We start from the raw sequence: 22,220 nt of genomic DNA on the forward strand, positions 1-22,220 counted from the left end.
CTCCAACTTATTTCTTCTGGTTTCAGTATGGGCTCCCCTGGCTCACCTGTGTGCAGTGTGCTCGTTTCATCTCTAGAGAATAAAATCCTCTAGTCCTCTGTTTGGGTGGGATGGAGCAGTTATTATGCTGCTCAGAGAAAGAAAGGGGATCAAGGATCTAACTTTTTAAAAGACATTCTTTCAATAAATTTTACTTTTGTTAGATCTTTGATCATTCTGGCTTTGAGAGGGATATAAAAATGCCAATCTCTGAAAGTTTTGTGGGCAGGAAAGGGTTCTAAAGGTTACTTAAATCTAAGGAAGTTACAATTCACCTATCTTCTTTCCAGCTTCCAAAATTTTGTTTCTGTTGTACATTGTCCCATTCTTTTTCACCTTGTGGTTTCATACCATGGGAGAGAACATGTACTCAAAGATTGTATTCAACTTGCCATCTCTGCCACAGTTCTTGGTCTTTTTTTTTTTTTTTTAAGAAAATTAACATATAAGCATTTGGTGGTATGCTCTCTGTTTAAAAAATAATTGGAATTATAAAAATATCTCACTATCATATAGCGTGCTTACACGTAGTGTCTTATTTGATCCTCACAAAAAACACTGAGAGGTTGGCAAAGTTATTTGACTATTATGAAAACTGAAATTCAAAGATATTAAGGGGCTTGCATAAGAATGACTTGCATAGATTCCATTAATAAGAGATACACAACTAGTGATCATTACTTCTGACTCACCCACATTATTCAGAATCTATATATTACTTAAGTAATAAGTAAGTAATTATTTCTGAATGGTCAGGTTTATTAGAAAAACAAAATCCTAAGCTTCATATTCAGCCTATGAGTTTGTTCAGATACTTTTTCAAATACTTTGTAAGTTGTCTTAGCTTCTTTAAATTTGAGGGTTTCAGTGAAATTCATGTTGTGCAGACCTTTTGTTTTTAAACCTGATACACTAGATTCTCTTCACTACTAACTATAATAGAAGTAATAAGATTGCCCGAATGGCATCTCCCCACTACCACACACACAGAGCCCACAGAGGCAGTGATGATTTTTAATAATATCTCTTTATAGCCATAAATGGGAGGTGCAAAGAAGTGACTCTGCTAAATTGGAAATTGAGGTCGAAGAATGACAACAAATCAAGCAAAAAGCCACATAGAATATCTGTGACCATCAGATAGTCAATTTTTCTAAATTGAAATATTCCTTATTTGGGTTTTTTATTTTTATTAAGAGAAACAAAACAATTTGGGTGACTTTTCTATCTAAACCTATTCTACAGTTTTAAGAATAATAGAAATATTTATATCTTCTGCAGGTAGGAAAGATGAGTGAAGCTGTACAAAAATCATAGACAATAGATTTCTGAAAATTGGAAGTAAATCAGTAGGAGGTACTTGTGTAGCAATGGAAGATTGGAAATGATTAGTTTCAAAATGAATGTCAATAGTAATTCTAGGAAGTACTCACAGAAATAAAATATCAGTGCAGGAAAGCAGTCAAAGAATTTCGTATGAAAATATATTTTGCAAAATCCTTATTTCATCAATTAAAGGTCATAGATTAGATATTTCAAATGTAAAATAATTCTACATTCACATTAATTTAAAATTAAACTATATATATCTGCAAAGGAGATTAGGATTAGTTTTTAATTTCTTGGTTTTCAGTTGTTAAAAAATTTGATCTGTTTACACAGCAACATATTAATAAGGGATATGTTATACCTTTAAAAATGTAATTCTCTTTTTTAAAATTTCTTGTGATACATAGTCTTTAAATTAGAAAATACTACTTCTAATATAATTTTTTATAATATATAATATGAAATTCTAATATATAACAAGTTATAAAAAGAGAAAGACATAATTATGTATCATTTTATAAATATATAGACATATTTAAATGATTAGTGCCATTGTAAATATTCTGTTCCCCCCTCTTTGAGACAAAAATACTAGTGCTCAAGTTTTATTTAAATTATCTTTTTTTTTTAAGATTTTTATTTATTTTTTTGAGAGAGAGAGAGAGAGAGAGCATGAGAGGGGGGAGGGTCAGAGGGAGAAGCAGACTCCCCGCCGAGCAGGGAGCCCGATGCGGGACTCGATCCCGGGACTCCGGGATCATGACCTGAGCCGAAGGCAGTTGCTTAACCAACTGAGCCACCCAGGTGCCCTTAAATTATCTTTTATCAATGAATGGAATGTGTTATCAGAAATTGGAAATCATGTAACTAAAGCAATAAAACATCGATTGTTAATGTTCTCATAACTGAAACAAAAAAGAGAATTTAGGCAATTTATGGCCAATACAAGTAAAAATAACTTTTTGTACACTTTCTTATCTTTCTGCTTGGTTTTGGCCTCGGAGAGTATGCCCATATTATGATATTACACTAGCCCTCTCCTTTAAAGAGTTACCTTTTAAATTGCCAACTGAAAGAGAGTGCAGTTTTGAAGACATACATTTTTAGAATTATTATTTATGGGACTGTGTATCTATCATCAGCCACAGATTTACTAAATCAAAAACTGTCCAATTTATTTTTTTAAATATAAAAGCTCCTTAATCTGCAGGTGAGCTTTAATTTTGATTTTATTTTGTATTTAGGTCTCTCTTAATGCAGTCTTAGGAGATAAGTTCTTTACCTTTGAAAGGAAGTGAATTTATTCTAGCTATCCTCGTATGTTACTGACTTGGAAAGTCAAATGAATCTATGCAAAATCTCACTATTGGTCTTAACTATTCCAATAAGGATTTCATCATAACCTTAAATATTCCTTTCATTTTTCTTTCCTATTTCCAACATACACTTATTTTACTTTAAAATAATTGAAATGCCGCCATAGCTTCTCACATTTGTAATCCTATCAATCTTATTCTAGATGTTCTAGCTGCTATCTTTTAAACTTTGAGCTGCTGGCCTTTTAGCATGCTTTAGTGTTTCACTGGAGAGCAAAGGTTTGCATTTGAACCCTCTCTTAGCCCTAATGCTATACTTGTTTTTAGAAAACACTCATTGTACATTTAGGTCCCCCCCCTGCCCCCAGTAAATGTAAGGTTTTTCTTCTATCATCATTGAAATAGTGTCTGAATTTTTCTAAATATTATCGTGCACCTTTATTTTAGTGGAAGGAGTGGTAATATCTCATTTATGACCTGGCACATGTAGGACCTAAATACATGCTTAAACTGTAGCAAGATTGCATATGTATTTATTTGAAAACAGTTTTAAGTTTTTATGCCAGTGAAACCAATATAGTGTATATCCTCTTTGTGTTTATAGCTTCAGTATTATTTTTCGTATTTGTATAAGGATTTAACTAGGGTAAGCGTTTACAGATGAACTTTTCATAAGCAGATGCTAACCTTGTCCATGGTTATGTTTTTACCAGTGCCTTCTGAACAAAACCCATTTCTTTCCTTCACTAATGAAATCCTAGTGAAGCCTTATTGAGAATTTTCAGGTAGACATAAAAACTATTCAATTTTATTGGTCCAGGAATATTTAGTTAGTAGATCTGAATGGTAGATGTCCTGTTATCCTGAGTCAGGCTAAAAGAGGTTCTGTGGTGTCCAGATTGTGTCCCAGTGGAGATTTTTATTTGTTACAAATTGCTTTTTTTGTTCAGCCTATATCTTTGTGCATACTTGGAGGATAATGTGACATCAGTCTTATAGTCAACCATACTGGGAAAAACAAAAACAAACAAACAAAAACTCAAAGTTTTGCAGTGTCATTTGGTGTCCAGTGTCTGTGTCTTCCAAATTTGATTTTATAGTTATGGTGAAAGATACAATTATATACATGAGATACTCATGTGAGATACAAGCACAAAAGTTCCTCCTATTAATCTTGTTATTTTTAATTATTGCCTTCTATGATTTACTAGCTATGCATTTTTGAACTTTAAGTTATTTTTTATATGTTTGTTAAATAACTCAGTGTTATACCTGGAAATATGAGATATGGAATTGCTATGAGAAACTTTTTTTATACAGATTTTAATTTCTTTGTGTAGATATCACTATTATTAATAAGACAATTATAAGGTAGTATGAGTCAATGAAATACAGTCAGTTCCATCTAAATATTGTAGGATCACATGGAAACTAAGGAATATCTTTCTTACTTATTTTATTTTTTCCTAGAAATCAAAAATATCTACGTATGACAAAATGTGGGCCTTTATGAGTAGCAGGAGGCAGTCAGTACTCGTCAAAAATAATGAAGAAGGAATCCAGAGAGTCCTCACCTCTGATTATGCTTTCCTAATGGAGTCAACAACCATTGAGTTTGTTACCCAGCGGAATTGTAACCTGACACAGATTGGCGGCCTTATAGACTCCAAAGGTTATGGCGTTGGCACCCCCATGGGTAGGTTTTATGTCAGTCACTGGTTCTTTGTTCATTAATCTTAGTTGCTGTGAGAAGGAGAAAAAACAGTGCCTCCATATGCGATTAGGAATTCTGTTTTTAACAAATCTATTCTGTTATGTTCTGTTACTGTATAAAATCAGGAAGCAATTTGGACATCTGCTTCTAAATAGGTAAGTAACAAAAGAAAAATTGATTTCTACCAAAATGGTCAGTAGACATTTCTACTGTATCAGTGTTGAAAAAAACCCACATCAATGTAAAAGACCCTCTCAGTTCTACATTTAAAAAATATTTTATGAATAAAAGTTTTTGTATTTTATTTTTTCAGATTTGTGCTTTATGAGTATAGTATTTGAGTTATTATAGTATAGTATTGAGTATAGTATTAGAAAGTTAATTAAAAGAATGAGCCACAAGTGGTTCATTGGTTTCTATGGATATTTGTTTTACTGTTCTATTTTAGAGACGGTATTTGTTTTATTTAAGAGAAATTGCAGACTATTTACCAGTAACATACCAGTAACATACCAGTAACAATTACATAATGAACTCAAACAATAATTATTTTTGACAACCTTTTTCTTTCACATGACAAAATTATTTTCAATAATTATCATGAAATGAAATAAAGGTTAAAAAAAGAAATGGGGCACCTGGGTGGCTCAGATGGTTGAGCGTCTGTCTTCAGCTCAGGTCATGATCCGAGGATCCTGGGATCGAGCCCCACATCAGGCTCCCTGCTTAGCAGGGAGCCTGCTTCTCCCTCTCCCTCTGCTGTTTCCCCTGCTTGTGCTCTCTCTCTGTGTCAAATAAATAAATAAAATCTTAAAAAAAAAAGAAGTAAAAAGAAAAAGGATAACAACTGTCAGAAGAGACAATGAAAATTTTGATTTATTGAAATTAATATATGTGTATAATATATATGAATATGTCTATATATTCATATGACAAGTGCAATCATACATAACATTACAGTACATGTGTACATGTGGTGGGCATAATAATGGCTCCCCAAAGCGTCTTAATACATTCAGGCACCTATACCAAAATACCAGAGATGGGGTGGCACATAAACAGCAGAAATTTATTTTTCAGTTTGTAAACTGGAAGTCCATGATCTAAGGGCCAGCTGACTCCTTGTCTGGTGAGACCTGCTTCTTGTTTAATAGATGGCTTGTCTTCTCGCTGTGTCGTCACATGGCAGAATGGTCAGGGATCTCTCTGGAGTCCCTTTTATAAAAGCGCTAATCTCCTTCATGAGGGCACCATCCACTGACTAATCGGGCCCCACCTCCAAATACCGTCATATTGAAGATTAGGTGTCAGTATAGGAATTTGGGCTGTCACAAACATTCAGACCATGGTGTTGGGGAGTTGAGAAGAGAAAGAGACTGAGAGAGATTTGAAAATGCTACCAGCTGAACTGTACATGGAGGAAAGGGCCACAAGCCAAGGAAAGCAGATGACTTTTAAGAGTTAGTTTAGAATGCAAGGAAACAGATTCTTTCTTAGAGGTCGAAGAAGGAATGCAGCCTTGCAGACATATCACTTTTAGAACTTCTGACCTTTAAAGTTATTAGATAATTCATTTATGTCGTTTGAAGTCACTAAATTTGTGGTGATTTTTTTTTTTTTTTTAGATTTTATTTCTTTATTAGAGAGAGAAAGAAAGAGAGAGAGCAAGAACGGGAGGAGGGGCAGGGAGCTGGTGTGGGGCTCAATCCCATGACCCTAGGATTATGACCTGAGCCAAAGGCATGTGCTTAACTGACTGAGCCACCCAGGTGCCCTGTGATGATTTGTTATAGCAGAAAGAGGAAACTAATACTATATAAAAGGAAAAAAAAACACATTAACATGTTTTAATTACATCAATGTATTTTTTGAAATAAAGGGGAAAACAGCTATTCACTGGCCCATCACAGTAATAAATAATAACATTATAATTTTTCTGAGGCTTAACTTCTGCAAATTTGTTGACAGGTCAAAACTGATCTTCAAGTATTCATATTCAATAAATAGCATAGCTATATTTATCAATTTATCTTTACTCATAAATTTGATTAACTTTAATTTAGAAAAATTTCTTTCAAATGAACATACATACAATAGTTAGAAAGTTGGGCATAGATTTATGAAAATCCAATTTCATAAACAATTCCAGAAATTACAATACTATAAATGTCTTTGTTTCTTTGAGATCATTTCTAGCAGCTTTCAAATGTCTGGGAAGTCCAAGACTTTTCCACCATAATGACTTCACCAAAAAATTTCTACACTAAATTCTACTATATTTGGTAGAGTTTTCTCAAATTTATCATGTAGTTCAAAATAGCTTGGACTGGCTTTGAGAGAATTTTGAGACACTAGCTCTTATAACACGACATATTGCTATATATATATTCTAAAGATTTTATTTATTCATTTGAGAGAGAGAGACAGAGAGAGCACAAGCAAGGGGAGAGGCAGAGAGAGAGGGAGAGCTGGGAGCCCAACTTGGGGCTTGATCTCAGGACCTGGAGGTCATGACCTGAACCAAAGGCAGACGCTTAACCATCTGAACCACTCAGGCGCCACAACATCTTGCTATATTTATATAATAGACCCAAATAATGATTCCACAGTCACTGTAGAAGTGAAAACAAGCAAACAAAAAACCCCACAAAACCTTGGATTCTTATTCTCCAGTTATGCAAGTGTAGCTGAGATCACGTGTCAGGCGGTGGTGGGGGTAAACTATATAATGGACATTCTCCAAATTAGTTTCCAAGTAGAATACAATGTTTATTAAAGAATAAGAAATGACATGTATGTTAATTCAAAGCTTAATTAAAGTTGGGTTATTAAAACTCAATGGTAATAATTTAGAACTTAGGTGCACAGAAGATATTTTTGAGGTTATTTTTGACATGTTTGACTTGCTAGTGTGTGGTAATAGTTGATGTTATTGTTGTTCTTAAATTCTGCACACAAAACGAACCCATTTATTGCCTGAACCGGGGGAAAACCTCCTAAACAAAGCCTTATTGGCAAAATGCATATATTAATTCAGAAGTTTTATATTTAACTCTAATATATGATAAATATTTATTAATGATTGAGTGTTCATAATTACTACTTGAGGAGCAAAGTTTTTTGTTGATGGAGTGCTCAAACTGTGGCATGCCATGGTTAGGTCTGGTATGATCTAACCCTCAGAAGAATTACATAATGAACTCAAACACTTCATGTACCTTTATTTGGAATTTGTGATGAGTGACTTCTTTGCCATTTTTTCAAGTATACTTCACTCATCTATGAATTGGAGTATAAGCAAATTTATATTTTAGACAATAGTCTGATAATGTGCTATTAGAAAGTATCATCATGTACAACAACCTTGCAGTTCCCTAGAGGGTGTTATGGTAAGTGAAGTATGTCAGACAGAGAAAGACAAATACTGTGTGATTTCACTTGTATATGGAATCTAAAAAACAAAATGAAGAAGGAAAACAAAACAGAAACAGACTCAGATACAGGAAACAAACTGTTGCTTCCCCCAGGGGAGAGGGGCAGAAGGGTATGTGGGATAGGTGAAGGGAATTAAGAAATACTAACTTCCAGTAATAAAATAAATGTCATGAAGATGTAATGTACAGCGTAGGGAATCTGGTCAGTAGTTGTAATAGCTTTGTATGGTGACGGATGGTATCTAGACTTTACATGGAGATCATTTAATGTATAAAAATATTGAGTCACTATGATGTACACCTAAAGCTAATAGGATATTGTATGTAAATTACACTTCAATTAAAAAAAGAAACTGTCGGGCGCCTGGGTGGCTCAGTTGGTTAAGCGACTGCCTTCGGCTCAGGTCATGATCCTGGAGTCCCGGGATCGAGTCCCGCATCGGGCTCCCTGCTCAGCAGGGAGTCTGCTTCTCCCTCTGACCCTCCTCCCTCTCATGCTCTCTGTCTCAAATAAATAAATAAAAATCTTAAAAAAAAATAAAAATAAAAAAAGAAACTCTCATAAGTAGTATTCACAATGATATTCTAGATTTAGCCTTGTCATTTATTGTAATCTTGGACAAGTCACATGAAAGTTATGACTTCTAGATTTCTTTTTTTAATTAGTAAAATTAGAAGGTTATAGGAAAACCTAAGGTCTCTTTGATTTAAACTTAAAACAATTTTTCTGATACTGTTCTTGACAAATTCTGAGAGTTTGTTCTAAACTGGGCTAAGAACTACATGGAGAAATATGGTTAGCTGATGTCTTAGAACAAATTTCTAAAATCAAGCAAACTCTGCACTTATGAAGGGTAGGAACAGTGACTTGTTAGGCTCCCATTGCCTTATAGTTTCATCTGGAAAGAGCTGGGACAAATAAATGCATTTCTCAGTGTTGTCTCCGAAAGGAGTGAGATTCTCATATGTCCTTACCATCTTTTGCTGCTTTACATTATCTGGATGAGGGCATAGATCTTTGTTTCTTTGTTGTAAGCCTACACAACAGCACCTGCATTCTATGGACCCTCTAGTATTTGTTGAGCACATGAATTGTACATCTGAAAATATGATGATGCGGTAAGTTTATAAACAGAGAAAACACATAACTTTTTTTTTTAAAGATTTTATTTATTTATTTGAGGGAGAGAGAGAATGAGAGACAGACAGCATGAGAGGGAGGAGGGTCAGAGGGAGAAGCAGACTCCCTGCCAAGCAGGGAGCCCGATGCAGGACTCGATCCCGGGACTCCAGGATCATGACCTGAGCCGAAGGCAGTTGCTTAACCAACTGAGCCACCCAGGCGCCCGAAAACACATAACTTTTAGAGCAAATAATAAATATGGCATTTTACATTATTAAATATGATGACCTCATTAAACAAGCTTAAGTAATCCAGGGTAATGAGAAGTAAGATTTGAGAAGGATGTGTGAGAACTTTGCAGTATAGCACAGGTATATTATTTTATTATTATTTTTCTGTTACAAATTTCTATTTAAATTCTAGTTAGTTAACATAGAGTGTAGTATTGGTTTCAGGAACTAGTGATTCATCATTTACATATAACATCCAGTGCTCATCACAAGTGCCCTCCTTAATGACCATCACCCATCTAGCCCATCCCCCACCCACCTCCTCTCCATCAACCCTCAGCTTGTTTTCTATAGTTCAGAGTCTCTTATGGTTTGTCTCCCTCTCTTTTCTTGTCCCCCTTTCCCTATGTTCATCTGTTTTGTTTCTTAAATTCTACATATGAGTGAAATCATATATTTCTTTCTCTGACTGCCTTGTTTTGCTTAGCATGTTATACTCTAGTTCCATTTTCGTCATTGCAAATGGCAAAATGTCATTCTTTTTGATGGCTGAGTAATTTTCCATTATACACACACACACACACACACAAACACACACACACCAGTTCTTCTTTATCCATTCATCAATCGATCAGTGTTTGGGCTCTTTCCATAATTTGGCTATTGTTGATAATGCTGCTAAAAACATTGGGGTGCATGTGTCCCTTCAAATCAGTATTTTTATATTCTTTGTGTAAATACCTAGTAATGCAATTGATGGATCATAGGGTAGTTGTATTTTTAACTTTTTGAAGAACCTCCATACTCTTCTCCACAGTGGCTGCACGAGTTTGCATTACCACCAACAGTGTAAGAGGGTTCCCCTTTCTCTGCATCCTGTCAATACCTGTTGTTTCTTGTGTTGCTGATTTTGCCATTCTGACAGGTTTGAGGTGATATCTCATTGTAGTTTGTTTTTTTTAAAGATTTTATTTATTTATTTGACAGAGAAAGACACAGCGAGAGAGGGAACACAAGCAGGGGGAGTGGGAGAGGGAGAAGCAGGCTTCCCGTTAAGCAGGGAGCCCAATGTGGGGCTCGATCCCAGGACCCTGGGACCATGACCTGAGCTGAAGGCAGACGCTTAAAAACTGAGCCACCCAGGCGCCCCCCACTGTAATTTTGATTTGTGTTTCCCTAATGATGAGTGATGTTGAACATCTTTTCATGTGTCTGTTAGTCATTCTTTGTTATGTTTGTTGTGTCTGTTATGTCTTCTTTGGAAAAATGTCTATTCACGTCTTCTGCTCATTTCTTAGTGGGATTATTTGGTTCTTGGTTGTTGAGTTCGATAAATTCTTTATAGATTTTTGGATACTAACCCTTAATCAGATATGTCATTTGGAAATATTTTCTCCCATTCTGTAGGTTGCCTTTTAGTTTTGTTGAATGTTTCCTTCACTGTGCAGAATCTTTAGCACAGGTGTTTTAATGATAGTCACATAACACTCATGATTTCAGAATTTCTTAATAATTTTTATTTCTACTTAATAGAAAACCTTAAACTTGAAGTATTTTGTTTGTGCACTTGTTTGTTTTGTAAATACAGTGTACTAGTGTACCAGAAATATCCCTATCATACTCTCACTTTGAAGAAGTGCTTACTAAAAATAAATCAAAATAGTATATTATACAAATCTCAAAAACCCACTGGGTTATTTCCGATTTGAAAACTAAAAAAGAAAGATAATAGTTGAATCAGTTCTAAGGAAGCACTCTGTTATAGTTTATTGAAATATACAAAAAGAAATTTTCAATCCCTCCCTATCCCTGACACTCTTTACTAAAAGGAAGCGACTTATTAATAAAATATAAAACAATTCAAAATATTAATAGATATATATGCTATATTTTTAATGTAACTTTTTAAATTGCAGAGAATACCAGACATAGCACTTAGAATTTCTATTTCCTCTAATTTTAAGCTTATCTTATAGATAAGATGAAAGAACAAAACAAATTAAACTATAAGCCTTAGGATGTAGATTTTTTTTTCTTTTATCTGTTCAGCTTAGATAATCAGATTAACTCTTGTCCTTCTAAAGAAAGCTGAGTTATTGTGGAAAATATTCATTGATATTGGCAGGGGCAATGCATGAGATATCATGTATTATATATCTAAGTGGAATCATTTTTTGTAGTGTGTAGATTAGTGGGGTATGATAGTATATTAATGTTTTCATTAAAGTAATTTTTTAAATTAGGCACATGATAAATTTCTAACTTTTATAAGGACAGTCTTGGAATTTGATTGTAAAATTATCAGTATATAGGAATAAAAATTCTGAAAAATACTATGATATAGCAAAATGATAGACCAAGAGGAATATTTTAGCATATTCTTCTTTATTTTCACTGCCAAATATTAATTTAAATTTATCAAATTCTCATTATCACTAAAGGTTATTTAATGCATGTAGCATATATTTTATTTTTAGTCTAATTCTGAATGAGATATATTTGAAAACAGTAATGTAAAGGAATAATATTTAAATCACTCACCTTCAGGTATTATAATATATATTTTGTTTTTCTTATTCAGATAACTTTGCTTTGACATGATAACGTTAAGTTCTTTAGCAAATTATGTTTTATTCATTCATAACATGTCATAAAATTAAAATAATTTTGAGACTCAGTACATTATGGGTGAGTCTTAACTCTCATATAACTTCATCAGAGAAGTATAATCTAGAAAGAGGCATCTCATACTTCACTCCCTTAAATACTTTACTTCTGAGAAAAAGATTCCAGGCAGTAATTTATGATTTGCTCTGTCATTACCTCTACTAGAAATATGGCTTCATGAATTATTTATATTTACTTAGTCATTAATAAACACAAGGACATGTAACTCTAGTACTTGAAAGAGATTCTGACTTCCCATAAACTTTCAACCAATATCATAATCTGCATTTTTCAACTAGTTAATTAGCATTTGCCTTTTATATCATTGTTGTTCAAGCATATTGAAGATAATTTTAATACATATTTACTTAGTTTCAAAATTTTGTTTAATCATAAACCAAAAAAAAAAAATGCATTCAGGTGTGAAAAAAATGTTGTTTGAGGCTCTTGTTCTTTTTGCAGCAAGAATTAATGAGATAAATATCTTCACAGCAGAGCAATATGGACTCAAGTTCTGGAAATTCAGATCAGTACCAGAAATTCCTGAGGATTTTGAGTTTATATTCTGCAGAAGCCATAATCTATAGTGAAAATTTCATCTTTACTAATACTGTAAATGTGATTAAAGAGAGGAACTCCCTTTGCTTTTATTGTTGTTCAGATTATCAGATATTGTCATAGAGGCACATGTGGTTAAGTGCAGGAGGTTGAAACAGAAAATACTTTGTCTCTTTTGGAGTGGGAAATCAAAAATATTTCAAAAATTATATATATTTTCCTTTACCCCCCGAAAGCCCATGTAGTCTCTTGTTCGCCTGCTAGGCCTCTTCCAGTGTGACTCATCTAGAGGCCTGCCATCACCATTCATCATTCTGAGTATGATGAGAACTGCCCAAGTGTGTTGTGAAATCTCTGAATGACTCCAATATAAGCTATTTAATTAGCGAAGCTCTGTTTACACAAAAATAACTTTAGTGGAGCAATCAACAATGATGTGAAGGTAAATGCTAAATAAGCATAAGCTGGTTTAATTAAGCTTGGGGTGACATTATATCCCTTTCAGTTTTCCTGACTGCAGCAATGTTATTTCAACATGATATTTACTGTATGGTAGATTTTTGAAGTTGAAGGTGTTATTACTCTTAAGTTAACTGAACTTTCTATTTCATTCAAAAGAATTTGAAAAAAGAAGAAAAAAAGAAACAACAACTCTAGGTGGGGTAAAGCATAAAAGCAAATCACCGCAGTTTTCATTAGGGAGTATTTAAAAGGTGTGAGCAGTTGCAGTCTCTTGCCTTTTAATTCACCATAGGTGATAATCTATTTATCTGAAAAGGGAGCTTTTCTCTCTAATGGCATTTTCTACTGCATCATCTCCCTTCTTACTGCCCAGACTAAAGCCTTCTTGGTTTCTCTCTTTCGAATGTTGAGTGCACATTGCATTTCGAGGACTAGGCAGACTCAGCAGTCCATGAGCTGGTAGGAAAGCAGCTGTCTAGAAAAAATCATTATGGCCAGTTGGCATTATTTTGCTTTGCTATGTTCAATTTGGTAGAAATATTGTGAAGTGACTGAAGGGTATCATTAAAACTATTTCTATTTTTAACGAGTTAGTGGCATGCTTCATTCGTTAGTCCCTCATGACTTTAATAACATATATGAAATATGTGTCAGCTGAGAAGAGGGAGATGGAGGGATTGTGTTCATGACTGTGCATATTGTTGATGCTAAAATTTTCTATAATATCATTTGTTCCCATTTTACCTGTTGGGTTAAATCGATAGTAAGTTTCATGCAGTCAGTGAATAATTATTTCTGTAAACAAAATGCAAAGTAACTTAGCCATATCATAATCATACGACCTACATGAAGGTATACATGAAGAATATAAAGCAGAAATATGAAAATGAAGTAGAGATTCATGTAAAGTGGATGTATTTATGTGATTTTTAATACCAAGTTTAGATTTAAAGATAATTTTTTTAAAGATTCATTTATCTATTTTTGAGAGAGAGGGAGAGAGTGTAGGGAGGGGCAGAGGGAGACAATATTTAGGCAGACTGCCTGCTGAGCAGGGAGCCCAATGCAGGACTCGATCCCACGACCCATGAGATCATGACCTGAGCCAAAACCTAGAGTCAAGCGCTTAACCGATTGAGCTACCCAGGCACCCCTAAAGATAACTGTATCACACACAAAATTATTATATACATTTTATTTCTGTCATATTGACTTGTTTAATTTTTTTTTAAGATTTTATTTATTTATTTGAGAGAGAGAGAATGAGAGACAGAGAGCATGAGAGGGAGGAGGGTCAGAGGGAGAAGCAGACTCCCTGCCAAGCAGGGAGCCCGATGCGGGACTCGATCCCAGGACTCCAGGATCATGACCTGAGCCGAAGGCAGTCGCTTAACCAACTGAGCCACCCAGGCGCCCCTTGACTTGTTTAATTATAAATGTTAGGATATATTCTTATTTCATAATAGGATTTTAATGTTACCTTTATAAACTGTTCTATAACATATTTTATGTTAATGAATACAAAATAGCAGTAGTCCTATTAATGATTCTCAGGTAGTGTTTATCTCCTTATAATGATTAGCCTAAAGTAAAAAATGTTGCAATAGGTTGCATCATTGACTCTTTTATGGTAGAAGTAGACCACCTTGACATGTGAACAATGTGAAATTTCTTTCTTCACTTCTCTATTCTAATGCTAAATGCATGAGATCTCACTGCTTCTTTATTTCTTGTTCTTTGATGAAGTGAGAGATATAGAATTGGTACTAGGGGAGGCATGTTGTTTGTTTAAGCAGATGCCAGTGTTTATAAAAATAGAAATCAGTATGAGAAGCATGTCTTTTCCCTGTTTTGCTCACCATCCATTTCTAGAATTCCCAATTCATCATCTAATAAGTACTGTAATATTTATCATTATAGATGCATAAAATTGCTGGCCTTCAGTTCTTCAGCTTTACTGAAATGAATGAATACATTTGTCTTCATTAGTTGAACATAATGCACAAAAATTGATGCAAATTATTCATCTTTCTGCAGGTCAAACCTTCCATTAAAATGCATTCTATTTTTTCATTTCATAAACAGCATAATTTTAATGTTGGTGAAGTGATTTTGCAAGGCTAAATCAAGATCTAATGATTTTCAGATCCTGAATTAAAACAAAAAAAGTCAAATTATACTTGTAGAAGTTGTATATTCCTGGCATATTGTTAAAGTCTAGATTTCATGTCACTGAAAACAGATGAGAGTCTCAGTAAGCTATGCCTGCTCCACAGACATCATCAATAGACTCCACGTGCTAGAATCTAGGAAGCTTCCGGAGGGAATTTGATGATTTATAAGCACCAGTGTGAGCAGTCCTCATTAGTATTGTAAATACTGACCAAATGATGCCCAAACAATGCATAAATGGATAATTTTCATGAAAACAGAGTTAGTTCTGATGATTTTTTGTGCAAACATTAGATCATTTCATTCATTTAGTTAGTGTCTTATGCTTAGTCCAAGGCCATGGGTTCAAACTCTATTATAGATTAGTTAACCAGATTGACTATGCCAGATTGTTATCCTTTGGTTAGTAGGACTAAGTAAGATCACTGATCACTCTTATTAGAAAAAAGAAAAAGTCAAGGCACAGAGTTGAAATGTGTAAATATTAAATTCCAAAGATGGTTGCCTTGCTTTTGCTGGCCCTCATGTGAAAGGCCTTTTCTTAACATGCTATATAGGATATGTGACCTTTGTAGTCAGATGACTTATGTACAAATCCTCATTTCACCAGAGTGTTGCAGATGTCTTGGTTGAAGTTACTGAGCCTCTCTGAGTGAGACTCAGCATCCTTATCTGTAAATGGAGGAATCATGTCTACACAATTGGGTTGTAATAAGGATTAAACATATTATATTTATAGTATTTGCATCAGAAAACATGTACCACAAAGAATTACAAAGGATGTATCTGTGATTTTTGAGTTATTTGTATCTTACTTTTGTGCTCTCTACTCTTTATATACTCAGACATATTAAATATGTTGTAGATAAGGCAGATTGTTAATATGACCCATTCCTAAGCAATTAGAAATGTTTTTCAGGGTTCCTGGGTTGCTCAGTAGGTTAAGCATGCAATTCTCTGCTTCGAATCAGGTCGTGATCTCATGGGTCGTGGGATTGAGGTAGGGTTTTATCATCACTTAATCAGTATCCTGTAGTCAGCTAACCATCATTTTGAGAGAAGAAGGTGATTGATAAAGATGAGGCAGTTCCAATTGTAGAGCATTATATAAATAAGTACAATGAAGTTTTTTCTTCTCCAAACATTTCCTGAGTCTTTAGTGAACTGAGTCCCAAGATGTTTTCAGAAAAGAGTATCTCTAAAGACATTTATTCTTCCTTAGTATTTGGTTAATCTATTAGAAATTTTATTACTCTTCAACCTGCTTGGCTCTGTAAAATAATGAACACAAAATATAGATATGAATCATCCCCTTTCTTAAGGAGACAAATGTGAAAAAACAAATTTAACACCAAATGGGGAAAATACAACATGGACAAGTGGTCTGTTATATAATGCAGAGACTCAGTGGGTAGATTTCAGTAAGGAGAAAGCAGTCAGACCCAAACTGAAAACAGACTTGAGCTCTACCTTAAAGGATAGGTACTTACTGTCTTCAAATGTTATCCTCTCTCCCAATTTGGTAGTTCTTTTTTTTTTTTTTTTAGACGTATTTATTTATTTTAGAGAGAAAGGGAGAGAGAACACATGTGTGAGTGGGAAGAGGTATCTTCAAGCAGACTCCCTACTGAGAGCAGAGCCTGACCCAGGGCTCGATCCCACGACCCACAAGATCATGACCTGAGCCAAAACAGATGCTTAACTGAATGAACCACCCAGGTGCCCTCCAGTTTTTGGGTTCTTGATGATTAACTAAAATGATGACTTTATTTAAAATGGTGCAACTTTGGTAATTTGTTCATTAGAGTTTGATATTAGATTTGGAATGAAAACAGCAAAGTTAGGAAAGTATTCCTGACATTTCCATTCTTACTACTATTCAAATGATTACTATGCAGATGAAAAATTGTAAAGAAGATAGGGTTTCTAGGATAAAACTATTTCTATTTTCATACTTAGTGTCAGAATTTGATGATTTAATACCCAGAGAAGAAATGTGACTACAAATCTACTTCACCAGCTATTTTTAAATAATACATACGAAAGATGTCAGAACCAGTGAAAATAGTTTACTTTTTCATTATATGCTGATAATATTCGTCATTCTTTTCACATAAGTTAGAGAATATTCAGAATATGAATAAAAGGCAACTGGCTAAAACTCATCCTGTATAATTTGAATTTTTTATTGATATAGTTTGTGTGCCTCATATAAACATCTCCTTTTTTGATCTTAAATACTGAATATTCTCCTGAGGATTCTTCAAATATCCCTTCAAGTAGAGTACATTTACATTGCTTTTCTGTGGAGGTCATAAAGACATTGCATTTTGAGGTCTGCAGCAGAGGAAAAAAACACAACCTCTATCCAATTTAAGCCAGTTATTGATTTTGAATTTAAGTACTTAACTTGAAAATTTACTATATCCACACATCCTTGGGGGGTACATCCACTTGATATCTATATATATATTTGCTCTCTAAATCCATACAGTCTCTGCCTTACAGTTTTTTACTTCTCCTTTCTCATTTCTACATTAACAATGCCATTTATTTTTGCCTCCATTCCATCATGACCCTGACATCTTGTACCTAGTTCTATCTTCTATATCTAGAAGAAATGAACTAAGTGGGTTTGGGATGCTTTTACTATCATTTTTCTTTCCCACATATACCTTCCTAAAACAGGAATGTGATAGAAAGAAAAAAAAGAAAGAAAAGTAGGCAAAAAGCAGCCAAAGAGAGTTATTTTCCCAACCCTTTTGTGTACTTACTCAGCAGACCTAGTTCCATCTGTTACAGGGTTCTATAATGTTGTGTTCTTTATTATAATTATCCTCATATTTGTAAAAAGTTATCCAATGTGTGTGGGTTTTTTTGTTGTTGTTGCAGTGAAAACTCTAGAAGGGCAGGGCTCATGTGACATTGTCCATTACTATATGCCTAGAATCTAACACCTGTGTAAGTAATATTTGTGTGTGTCATATAGTAAAGAAAAAACAAACAACAACAACAACAAAACACATGATTCAGACATGTTCCTTGCCCCCAGGGCATTCATATCATCATCTAGGAGAGAAAGAGATATCGAAAAACATTAGAATATGATGCACCAAATACTGTTTTAGAATATCTGCAATGTGCTATGGCACCAGAGAAGAGGGATCCTGTATATATCCATGGTAGTCAAGAAAAAGTGTGCAAATATAGGGAGGGATGAGCAGAAGTTTATCTGAATGAGATGAAGTTCAACCAGAAAATTGGACAAGTGTGAAAATGGGGCTTTCCAGACAATGGGAGGTACAAATAGTGTATATTGCTAGCAGATCAGGTGTAATGAGAAGAGGTAAAATCAGAGAAGAAGCCTGTGATCGTTTGAAGAAAGGGATTGCATGACACATTTAGGAATGGAGATTTTATTCTATAGCCCTAGAGCACCAATGAAAAATTTTAAACAAGGAAATAATGTTCCTAGACTTCCAATGTGGAAAGACTACAAGGTATCATGGAGAATGGATCACTTTTATCTGTCATTTACTATTCTGTGATTAAAATGTTGATAATTTGATTTCAAGATAAGATTACTCTTCTTCTATTTCTGTGATACTCATTAATAGACTCCTTATACTCCTATCAAATTGAAGGTTTTTGATGGGAGACCTGCAAAAGAAAATGCAAAGAGGGAGATAGTAACCAATTTAGCTGTTATCTAACAGTAAGTGTGAAATGGGCCCCATGAAAGTGTTTAGTTGCCACATATATTAAATGCTTCATTTGAAATAAATATATTATAATTATCAGATATAGATTAAAGGTCTAGACATAGTTTGGGTTCGTAAGAAATGACTAAAGATAACATTGCAAACATGAATGACCAATTATTTAGTAATTAACACCTTATTTTATTTATGCGTGTGTTCATTCAACAAATATGGTGTCCTTATTGTGTCTCAGGTGTTATACCAACAAAGCAGATAAAACCCCTGTCCTTATGGACTTTATAGCTTGTTAGGGTCAATGGGCATTGAACAATCACAGAAGTTATTTTTTAGTTACAAACTGAGACAAGTTCAAAGAGAAAATGAACAAGGATGCTATGGTATTGTATAACAACATTATTGACTCAATAAAACATAAAACTGGAAATACAGCAATATAAAATTGAATCTGAAATGTAAGTGTAAAATTTGTCCTAGCACTTCTTAAAAACAAATATGGGAGGGAAAGTGTCCTTTGAGATAATAAAACCCATCTTCTGCTGAGGCAGAGGCTCTAAGAAAATGTGATTTGGTTCCATCTTTATTGGAAGATTTTATCATGGAAAGAATGGTAAAGAGAGATACAGCTCTAAAAGCACCTGAAATTTATTGTGCATTTATGGCACCTTGCACTCATCTCAGCATAGGAAGCAGGGAGCCACTTCATAAAATGTAACGTTGCCAGTAACACTATAATTTAAGAATGGAAGTTGAGAGGGCCCCTGGGTGGCTCAGTTGGTTAAGTGACTGCCTTTGGCTCAGGTCATGATCCTGGAGTCCCTGGATCGAATCCCGCATCGGGCTCCCTGCTCGGCAGGGAGTCTGCTTTGCCCTCTGACCCTATCCCCTCTCATGTGTTCTCTCTCATTCTCTCTCTCTCAAATAAATAAATAAAAAATCTTTAAAAAAAAAAAAGAATAGAAGTTGAGGGTTCCAGCAAACACCCTCAGATCTTTTGGGCTAATCAGACTTTTACTTATTAAGGCACTGGCCAAGGGAAACTGCCAGCTGGTGATTAAATGCAAGGACTGCATAAGAATTTATAAACTTATTTGTTGCCCTAACTTATGGTCAATACTAGATGTGTGAAATAAGTCTGTTTATGTACTCATTCTACTAGATTTAACAAGAGCCTGAGAAATATCCAATATCAGAAGTTCTACCCTGAATTATTTTGGCTATATCATAATTGATATATTATAATCGATTCAGTATTTCATTCAAAAAGCATTTGTTGAATGTTTGCTGTGTGATAGGCACCATGCTAGATGGTGGATGAAATAAGGTGAATAAGGAATGGTTGATTACCAATAAGTGATAAGTAGCCTGGCCTTAGGCCAACACTTAAAGGGCTTCACGTTTTGGGGTATATGCCTTAGAAACGTTGATCAGATGAAACTCTTTCAAGAAGAGAAATAATTCAGGAATGATTAAAGTTCTGTGGGTCAAGTCCTTGGAATAATATATGCTTATTGATTATGGTATAGTCTCATACCCACAAGACATGTACATAACTATATTACAGAAAGTGCACAATCTCTTGGAGTAATGACCAGCTAGAAGAAATCTAAAATTATGAGTAATTTACTTCATAGAAATATCTTCCCAGATTCAAAGAGAGCAGCTACCAGGATGTTACCTAATTCTGTGTCATTCACAGCATGTAATATTATTATGATGACCTGGATAACTACAAAATATAAAACAAAAGAAATGAAGTCCTCTAGGAAGTGGACAGAAAGGGTTGGTCATTATGAAAAACAACAGTACTTAGCGAGCCCCTCAGAACATTTAACAAATGTTTGAAAGATTTGAGTGCAATTAGGAAGAATGAAGACAGTGTACTCCCCCCTTTTCTTTTTATCAATTTGATATACAAATATATTTAAATAACTCTTGATCCCCAAAAGTATGTTATAAAGGGACTTGAAAGCCAGGTGTGGAGACATGTCTTAAGGTGAGCAGTGTGATGTGAATTTTTATGAGCTGATGTTTCATGAAGCATATAGAGCAAAAATGAAAAAGAGCATACAAAAAAAGAAAATGCAACTGGATGAGCTGTGGTGTAATGATGTGTAAATTCAAAGACAGGGAGGAAGATTCCTAAGCAGGGACAAGCGAAAGATCTAACAAGGAAAAATATTTTTGACAGAGTACTGATGGAATAAGAGTAGTAATTATTGGGGTGCCTGGGTGGCTCAGATGGTTGAGCATCTGCCTTTAGCTCAGGTCATGATCTCCAGGTCCTGGGATCAAGCCCCACGTTGGGCTCCCTGTTCAGTGGGGCGTCTGCTTCTCCCTCTCCTCCCCACCCCCACTCATGCTCTCTCTCTCTCTCAAATGAATAATTAAAATCTTAAAAAAAGAGTAGTAATTATTTTTCTCTAAGGCAGTACTTTTCAAATTGAAGTTAAAACAAAATAATTGAAGGGGACATTAATAGATGTGCAGGAAAAAATTCTTTCCTTAAAAATAGTTTAATCATTTTAAATAAGCTTTTTAGAAACTTTTTCCTGTTTTTAATGGGTAGATGGCAGCCTGTGTTTTGCTATTGTATAATGTGAATTTATAGGAGATGCATTTGTTATGGAGTATTCTCCAAGCTTATCTGACCAAGGAATCCTTTAAAAATGAAACATAGGTGTACATTTACCAAAAAAAAAAAGAAGTCTGTGGGGGGAAAATCCAGTTTGGGAAATATTGGTGTAATGAGTTTTAGAACGAGACATTTATAGAAAGCAAAGGTAATCTTGTTTCTGACCTTTGTAATTGATTAAAGCATCAAAAAGCCTGATTTGAAAGTAAAGAAAATTTTGGCTGGATGGATAGGAGATTGCCAGTATATGGATAATGTGATTTTAGCATATTTCACTAAAGCATGTCAAGTATTAGACAACTTGCTGTGCAACCTTTAAAGAAAAGCTGTTTATCAATCAGTTTGCCTCCCCAGGAATTACACATAATGCTGACTTCATTTGTTTTATCATTTCTATACTGTCTGGATGTTCTGAAATAGGAGAAGGAAATGTTGGCACATACTTAAAACTGCGAGCTTGTAAAGAAGATGAAAAGGACAATCAAATGAGCAAATCAATAAATTGTGTATCGACTTAGAACCAAGTATATACAATAACATGTGGCTTTCATCCTACAAGCAAGAAATTTAGAATGGTAGAAAGGAAGGCAAGGAAGAACGGTAGGGAAGAGAGGCGGATGAGAAAAGGAAAGGAAGGGTTGCAGGGAAGAGAAAGGAAGGAAAAGAATGAAAGGACACAAGAGGAGAGGGCAAGAAGAACAAAAAGAGGAAAGTATGAGAAAGAGAGGAAGAAAGGCAAAGGAATGGAAGAGTCATGAGAAGAAGGGGAAAGGAGGGAAGGAAGGAAGGAAGGAAGGAAGGAAGGAAGGAAGGAAGGAAGGA

The 22,220-nt window shown here is 34.5% G+C and overlaps 1 protein-coding gene across 1 annotated transcript in view; it reads left to right on the forward strand.

The window, feature by feature from the left end:
* GRIK2 (glutamate ionotropic receptor kainate type subunit 2) overlaps positions 1-22,220 on the forward strand; it is a 668,139-nt gene that overhangs the window by 626,234 nt on the left and 19,685 nt on the right. Inside the window, exon 15 of the mRNA XM_034991619.1 lies at positions 4,155-4,380. Coding sequence (XP_034847510.1) covers positions 4,155-4,380 — 226 coding nt within the window. The remainder of the gene's footprint in view (positions 1-4,154; positions 4,381-22,220) is intronic.

This window comes from Mirounga leonina, unplaced genomic scaffold (assembly GCF_011800145.1).
Source record: "Mirounga leonina isolate KUSES-001 unplaced genomic scaffold, KU_Mleo_1.0 Mir_53, whole genome shotgun sequence".
Classification (NCBI taxonomy): Eukaryota; Metazoa; Chordata; class Mammalia; order Carnivora; family Phocidae; genus Mirounga; species Mirounga leonina.